This window comes from Mirounga leonina, unplaced genomic scaffold (assembly GCF_011800145.1).
Source record: "Mirounga leonina isolate KUSES-001 unplaced genomic scaffold, KU_Mleo_1.0 Mir_170, whole genome shotgun sequence".
In the NCBI taxonomy this organism is placed as follows: domain Eukaryota; kingdom Metazoa; phylum Chordata; class Mammalia; order Carnivora; family Phocidae; genus Mirounga; species Mirounga leonina.
In genome coordinates this window covers 2,417,571-2,425,737 of record NW_023270433.1, presented here as the reverse complement: position 1 = coordinate 2,425,737, position 8,167 = coordinate 2,417,571, and the positions used below count along the sequence as shown (strand labels likewise).

Genomic DNA, 8,167 nt, shown 5'->3' with positions numbered 1-8,167 from the left:
TGGGTGGGTGGATGGATGGGTGGATGGATGGATGGATGGGTGGATGGTTGGATGGGTGGGTGGGTGGATGGATGGGTGGATGGATAGGTGGGTGGATGGGTGGATGGGTGGATGGATGGATGGATGGATGGGTGGATGGATTGATGGATGGGTGGGTGGGTGGATGGATGGGTGGATGGATGGATGGGTGGATGGGTGGATGGATGGATGGGTGGGTGGATGGATGGGTGGATGGATGAGTGGGTGGATGGATGAGTGGATGGATGGGTGGGTGGATGGGTGGATGGGTGGGTGGGTGGATGGGCAGGCCATCCTAGCTTGAGTGGTGATTGGAGATAGCAGCTTGCTGAGAGGAAGGCTGGTCCTGAGGACAAGCTCCTCCCAAGGCGTGTCTGGGCTACTCCCCACTGGCCTCCCGGATCCCCATGTGAGTCCCCTGTGTGCCACTTATTCAAGGGCTTTTGTCCTTTTCCAGGGTGATATCCAGCAGCTGCTCTTTGTCTCGGACCACCGGGCAGCTTACGATTACTGCGAGCACTATAGCCCCGACTGTGACACGGCTGTCCCTGACAAGCCCCAGTCACAGGACCCCAACCCAGACGAATACGTGAGTCAGCCCCCCAGGGTTCATGGTGGGGTTGTAGGCAGACCCCTTGGGAGGGGGCGGGTCCGGCAGGCAGGCAGGGGGTGGAGGGACACAAAAGCCATGGGGCCCCCCTTTAAAATAAACCCTCTGGGCAAGAATCCGAAGTTTGTCCTGTGCCGCCCCAGGCAGCACTGGTTCAGCCTGCTTATAGTTCTCTCCACCATTTCCAAGTGAAGGGCCTCTCCTGCTTCCGGGTCTCAGGGGACGCTCGGCTTCTGTCATGTTCACCCTGCTGTCATTAGTCCTCTTGGCCTCCTTCTGTCCCGACCGGTCAGAAGAGAAGGAAGGGTGGCCCTCATGAAGCTGGGGTCCCATGGCCCAGGCAGGGCTTCCAAGCCCGGGCTGAGTCCCTGCAGCCAAGGCCTCCTGGCCGAGCCCCTGTCCCCATTTTAGGGGCAAGACCTTCTCTGTCGATGTGGTTTGGGGCTTCAGTGAGGGTCAGGGGATTCTGAGGGACCGCAGCATTGCCACAGGACCATCCCCACAGCTTGGCGGCTGTCCTGGCCCTTGGTTCTAAAAGATCAGAATGTCTGCACCTTTTAGGACTCAACTTTCTTTGAAAGGGCCCTGAGCCCCCCATTCCCTCCCTCATGCTTCCCATGGGGCTGCCTCAGCTGCCCACAGAGCTGGAGCAGGTGGAGGCCCATTCGAAACCAAGGCTTTCTGGTTTCCCCCCTTCCTGGCTGAACCTGGACGGTGAGGAGAGCAGCTTGGCCCCTGGTGGGGTCCCGCCTTCCTCACGTGGCCCCGATTTGCTTTCAGTACCCGGAAGGAGAAGGTGAAGGTGATACCTACTACTATGAGTACCCCTACTACGAGGACACGGAGGACCCGGGCAAAGAGCCCACCCCCACCAAGAAGCCCGTGGAAGCTGCTAGAGAGACCACAGAGATTGCCGAGGTCTGTGCGGGAGCTGCAGGCCATGGTGGGGAGGACGCCGTGGCTGGTGTGGAGGCCAGGATGGGGTGGCTGGAAGCTCGGCAGGGAACCAGTTCCCTGGGGGCCAGGTGATCATCTGTGCTTTGTGCCCACGGGGAGGTGGGGCAGCGGGCTCACCACCTGCCGTGCCACCAGCAGACGTAGGCATGAGGGGGGCATGTGGCTTGGCATCTGAGGTCTTTTCCTTTTGCCCGTTCCAGTGCAGGATCGGGGGTTTCAGGCCATGGACAGCATGCCCGGGGTCTGGCTTCCTCCCGGCCTGGATGGACTCCGCAGGGCCCTTGCTTGGCCTCGGGGCCGTGCTGCGGGTCCTCTCCAGACCTCCCTGACTCCTGCTCTGTTCCCTGCTCTCAGGAGCAGACCCCACCCACCACAGCAGCCCCTCCGGTGCCCGACGCCAGCGAGGGGGCCGGGAAGGAGGAGGACCCCGGCATCGGGGACTACGACTACATGCCCAGCGAGGACTACTACACGCCCGCGCCTTACGATGACATGAACTACAACGAGGGCTTCGAGAACCCCGACCAGTCCCCTGACCTTGGCGCAGGGGCCGAGGTCCCCACCAGCACTGTCAGCACCGGCAACTCCTCCAATGTAATTGGTTCTCTTCCGCGTGGGCTTGGGGCAGGGGAGGGGGCAGGGGCTGGGGGAGTGCTCGGGGCTCCCTCTTCTCTCTGCTCTGACCTCAGGGGTCCTGGGCTGGCTCCCTGCCCCCCAGCGCAGCAGAGCCCAGCCCCCAGGGGCGCTGAGCAGGTTTGGGGTCCCCGACTCACTGAGCCAGTCTTACTGTTGTCTGCATTCCATCTGCGAAGTGGGTACAATGAGCCCCGCCTGCCTGGGCTCTCGGGGTTCGGGTGGGGGCAGATGAGGACGTGCGTGTTCGCAGTGTCCCTCTCTGTGGCCTGAGGGGGCCAGGCAGGACAGGTGCACGAGCGGGGGTCCGGACCGGCAGAGGAGGCGTGGGGCCCCCTAGTGCCCGGTACGACCTAGTGCCCAGGGCTTTCCTGTGGGCAGACCTGGCTCGGAGCCTCATCCACTGGCTTTGGAGAGTTTTGTCCCCTCTGGATCTCAGTTGTCATTCACAAGGGGCACTCACAGGTCCTCCTCTAGGGGTTGTTGCAAGCTTTCGGATGGGGAGGCGTCGAGCACCTCACACTGCACCCATCACAGAGCAGACACCTGGTTCTGATGGGTCCAGACCCCTCTGTCAGCGGGATGGGACTGGGGGCTTGTTACCCCGAGACCACGAGGCCTTGGGCCGGAGCCCCTGACGGCACTGACTTCCCCACAGCGTGCGGTCCCCGTGTAGCCCCAGCTTGCTATGGGGTCCTGTGGGGTTTGGGGTGAAGTCTCCCTGTGGCGAGAGAGAAGCTACGTGAAGAGGCCACTGGGGCCCAGGAGTGGCCCCCGCGAGTTCGCCTGGGCTCTTGGGAGGCCCCGTCATTGGCATCCCCAGGCTGTGGGACTGGGCAGGGAGGGAGTCTCTGTCCAGTTCCTCATGGTCATCCGGTGACCCCTGCTGCCCCCTCCCTCCCAGCCGGCTCTGCCTCCGGAGGACGACTTGGAAGGGGAGTTCACTGAAGAAACCATCCGGAACCTGGACGAGACTTACTACGACCCCTACTACGACCCCACCGTCTCCCCGTCGGAGATAGGGCCGGGCATGCCCGCCAACCAGGACACCATCTATGAAGGGGTGAGGGGCTGTGGGGGCTCCTTCCGCCTGCACCTTTGGGGCCCGGGGAGGGCCGGCTCTGAGCGGCCCCTGCTTGGTGAGCCCCCGGGGCCATGAGAAGGGGCCTTCCTTTCCCTCCTCTGCTCATTCTCTGTCCACCTGTGTTTTGCGAATCCAGATTGAAGGACCACGAGGGGAGAAGGGTCAGAAGGGAGAGCCTGCCATCATTGAACCGGTAAGGGTGCTCTCTTGTCCCCTCTCTGAAATCATTGGGGGGGGGCGGTGGGTGATGCAGGTCGAGACCCGACCTGTGGGACCCCTCGCGGACACCACACGCCGCTTGTTGCCAAGGCTTGAGAAAAGGGCTCAGGCAGGGGAATGTTCCAGACCTTGCCTGAAGGGCCAGCTGCCTGGGGTTCCAGCTGGTGAGAACGCTGTGCTGTGTACTTGCAGTCTGAGCCTCTCACTGCGTGCGGCTGTTGTCAGCGGGGGGAGAGACTCAGAGCTCGTGAGAAGGAGGGGAGCCCCTCCGGAGGGGTCAGAGGGTTCGTGGGGCGCCTCGGATCTGGGTGCGGCCGCGCGGGGGGTTTAACGCTGCCGCACCCGGGCCGGCGTGGCCACCGTGTGGGGTGAGTGTAGAAATTGGTGAAGCGTGGCGGGCTGTCCGGTGGCCAGGGAGCTTGGGAAACTCGCTCTGCTGGGCGCAGGATCACGGGGAGTAGAGGCAGTGGCTACTGATGGAGTGGGGCGGGGGGAGGGGGCTTGTTCCAGGGGCGCAGGGGAGCCCTCCTCTGCCCCTGGGGAGCCCGGCTGGGAGCACCAGGATCCACCCCGTGGCCTGAGAGCTGCCGAGGTCAGGCCCTGAGCAGGCCAGCGAGGCACCACGTGATCAGCCGGGTGGGGCGGGCTCCGCAGCTGCGTGTGGTGGCCCTGGCGGTGTGGGCCGGGCAGCTGCTGTGGACGCGATGGCGGGGAGGGGCTGGCCAAGGCCCACCCTGCCACGTCGTCCAAGCGCCGGAGGGAGGAGGCCAGTGTCCTGCCCTGCGGCTGGTCACAAGGAGGAACTGGGCTAAGGGTGGTTCCTGGTGGCTCAGCTTGGGATAGGACGTCAGGGTTCCCAGGGCCTTCTGACCTTGGATTCCTGGGATGGGGAATTTTGTGGCCTCCATCCTCCCGCGGACTTGGGAAGGTGCTTTTAGAACCTCAACTGCTGGTCTCCCCCAGAGAGACCCGAAGCCCCGTGTCTGGGGCCGATGGGACATGGGCCATCTCTGGGGTGGAACGCCCAGTGGGCAGAGTTTCAGCGGAGCCCTCCCGGTTTGGCCCCATGCCCGGCCCATGGAAGCATCTGGATAATGGTGAAGGCAACCCCTTGTGGTTTTCCCTCCCAGCCTGTCTGGGGATGGGACCCGTCAGCCTCACGGGGCTGTGGTCCCTGGACACATCCTTGTCTCAGGCTGAGAACATTCCCCTTCCAGGGCTTTCTGCGGGTTCAAGGAAGACGGCTTGACCGAGGGTGGAGGATGGGGGTGCAGGGGAAGGGTGCAGAGGTGCCAAGGGGGTGGGGCCAGCGCCCGGTGACCCCTTGCTCAGTAACATGAAAAATCCTGACACCAAGTCCAGACACAGGGGAAGGGTGAGCAGGGGGGCAGCGCGGGGCAGCCAGCAGCTGGGGTGGGGGCACCCCAGAAGGACAGCCGCTGAGTCACAGTTGTATGGCGGGGGCTGGCCTGAGCCTGGCTGGTCTCACTGACCACACGTTTCCCCAGACACTCTGGTCCCCAGATGCACCTGCTCTTGACTTGGGGCACCTTTTGTGAGGCCTGCATGGCTTCATTGGCAGGGCATCTTGCGCGGGCAGGTGCCAGGGAGGGGCTAGGCTCGCACCTTCTGGGCGCGCTTCCTGTCCCCTCGCAGCCTCCAGATGCGCCTCCGGGAGGAGAGCCATGGTGCCCCGGCTGCCAGGCGCTCGGGTCGGGGTGGGCGGAGGAGGGACTGAGGAAGGAGAGCCGGCCCAGCATAGACGGCGTGTCTACACAGGTCCACCTCATCTCGGGAGGGAAACCGAGGCATCCGGACGCAGCGAGGGGAGGGCTCCCTCCTCTGGCCCCAGTGTTCAGTCCTGCCCCGTCCCCAGCCCTTTCCGCGAGTCCTCTGGGCCCTTGCCGGGCCCCTGGGGACGCCATGTAAATAGTTGGAATTTCTCAACCCAGAGATGCTCTCAAAGTCTTAACTCTGTAAACAGATGGCCGAGTCCGGGGAGCCGGCCGGCGTGGGTCTCGCCGCTGACCGCTGACCGCAGAGGGCGGGGTGGCCGCTGCTTCCTCTGTCCCCACCCTGCTCCAGAACCTGCCCTCTGGGGAGAGGGGCTCCTGTCTGTGGAGCCCTTGGAACCAGCTCCCTCTCGACCTTGCAGCCCCACCTCCTGTAAATTGTCAGCAGGATGAGCGGCTCCTTCAAAGGGCAGCAGACCTCTCTGCTGAGGGGATTTGGGTTTATCGGCGTCCTGGGACTCCAGGGACCGGTCCCCAGACTCCGTGCCTCGTGGTACCCGGTGACTGTCCTTGGGAGGCATATGAATCACTGTCTCTACTCTCCACTGTGGTTGGGAAGAAACATTTTTGTGTGTGTTTAACGGGTGGATGCACCTGCATTGAGCGCTGTGTTCAGCTGGGCCAAGGCCAAGATCATCACTCACAGATACCTTCCCCACTGAATTTTGAGACTGGTGTCTACATCCTGCTGGGGTGTAGACCGGGCCAGCACCTCGCAGGAAGACCACCACTCTCCCTCATCAACGACACCTTTCTCGCTCGTCGGTCATGGCCACGGGTCCGGTTCCTGGCGACAGGTTTGACTCCCTGCGCTGGGCTCCTTCATCCCGGCGTCCGGCCTCCTTCCCAGGCTGCTCCCGGGAGATCCGTGGTCGGCATCGCCCCAGCTCCCTGAGAACAACGGCCAGTGTGTCTGGGAAGACAGCTGCAGGCCCCGGGCCCGCCTCGGCCAGAGGGCTCTCGCTTGAGACCAGCTCTGCCACTGAGCCTCCCCAGCTGCTTTTGTCCGAGGAGGAAATTCGAAAGCTATTTGCATGAGCTGTCTGTGTACATTTTGAGTACAGATACTCCTCTGAGTGCACATCTGTGTAAACACATCTTCGCAGGGACTGGGGAGCCCTGGTGGGGAGGCTGGGGGTCGGAGGACCCAGCAGCCCGGTGCCCCTCACCAGCGTGGGTCTTTGAGCCTCGGCTGGGCATTCCCCTGTCCCCCTGGGGAGGCCACGCCACGTTTGTCAAGGGCACCACTCACTTTGGAAGGGAAGTCTGGGCACAGGGACGCACACCATCCCTGGAGGGAAGCAATCTGCTTTCTCTGGTTTGGGGGAAGAGGGAGCATGAGGTCTGCCCCCGAGCCCTGTCCTGGCAGTCTCAAGAATCACTGGGGAGGAGGGCATCGCTGTGTCCACTCTGCTGACCCCGAGTGTGGCTAAAGCCTACTTGGCCCGGCCAGGCAGAACCTGGCTGGTCCCAGGACCCCCAGATGCCATTCCTGCTGTGTTCTCAGCAATCAAATCCCTGCGGGGGGCAGGTGACCCCTTCCCTCCCGCATGGTTGTGCATGGTCTCAGAGCCCCCGGAAGGGGCATGAGACACAGGATGTTGGAGGTGCCCGGTCTGGTGTTGACTGGACAGGAGAGAGGAGAGTCCTACTCTGGGAAGGGGCTGGAAGTGGATGCTCGGGAGTGGGGGCACCCTGCCCCCCCCGGGCCCGGGAGCTGCATCTGATGACCCCTCTGCTACCCACATGGCCTGTCTGGGGTCCAGGCTGATGGGGTGGGGGGCAGAAGGTTCCTGCTTGGGGGTGAAGACTGTGAGGGCCAGTGGCAGGGTGAGGGGCTTATGTAGGAGGGCGGCCGAGTGTCCCGTGGACTCGGGCTGCTGCTGGGCATGCTCCCTGAGGTCCGAGTCTGTGGTCCTCACGGTGTCATCCTCACCAGCAGGGCCTGCCGGGGGTCCAGGCTCATGCTGGGATCTCAGGAGGGATGGGGTCCTGGGGTCTCAGACACTGTCTCCTGTCTTTTCCAGGGCATGCTCATGGAGGGGCCGCCAGGCCCTGAAGGCCCCGCGGTGAGTGTCGTGTTTCATTTCTCAGGCCTGTGGGAGGTGCTTGGGGGTGGGGGATGGAAAAGAGGGGGGCACTCACTGCCCTTTGCAGACCACACCCCGCACCCGCCCCTGAGGCCCAGCACTGCCCCCCTCACCCTCCCCTGAAGCGAGGCAGGAACGGGGTGTTGCCCTGCGGCTGTATCTTTGAATTCGGTCCTGATTTTGTTTTTAATTCCAGGGTCTCCCAGGACCTCCGGGAACGATGGGCCCCACTGGCCAAGTGGGTGACCCTGGAGAGAGGGTAAGGGTGGCTTAGCGCTCAGCTCGCTGGGTGTCCGCATGTCTTTCCGTTCTGTGGCTGGTGTCCTCACGCCTGCAGATGGCGGCTGGAGCGTCAGCTTCCTGTGCGCACCGCCCGGCCCTGTTACCTCTCACAGCACCTCCTCGTTGTGTCCATGTACACACCTGGGGAGCGGCACCCCCTCGCGGCCCTGAGCCTGGGGCAGGTGGTGTCTGCGAGGCCCCCACGGAGGCTGCTGTGCTCGGCTCGCAGAGGGCCCCGCGGCCTGCGTTAGTCTCCCAGCGACGACTGCTGTCCACGGCACCCGGGATTAGGATCTGCATCGATCCTTCCTCAGTATGAGAGCTTCCTGGGCCTCGATTTCCCCTCACTCCATCTTCCTTCTTGGAAATCAAGCAACAGAACGGGAGGGCTTGCTCTGGGTCAAAGGGACCCTCCCCGGGGTCCTCTGATCATAGGGACCCGTCCCAGGTTCCCAGTCAAAGGGACTCACCCTGGACTCCC

General features: G+C 63.5%; 1 protein-coding gene across 2 annotated transcripts in view; it reads left to right on the top strand.

Annotated features, from left to right (window-relative positions):
- COL5A1 (collagen type V alpha 1 chain) overlaps positions 1–8,167 on the top strand; it is a 148,907-nt gene that overhangs the window by 61,208 nt on the left and 79,532 nt on the right. For both annotated transcript variants that reach the window (XM_035015484.1, XM_035015483.1), the window contains exons 5-11: positions 476–607; positions 1,409–1,546; positions 1,940–2,179; positions 3,123–3,281; positions 3,439–3,495; positions 7,342–7,383; positions 7,601–7,663. In XM_035015484.1, the coding sequence (XP_034871375.1) occupies positions 476–607; positions 1,409–1,546; positions 1,940–2,179; positions 3,123–3,281; positions 3,439–3,495; positions 7,342–7,383; positions 7,601–7,663 (831 nt within the window). The remainder of the gene's footprint in view (positions 1–475; positions 608–1,408; positions 1,547–1,939; positions 2,180–3,122; positions 3,282–3,438; positions 3,496–7,341; positions 7,384–7,600; positions 7,664–8,167) is intronic.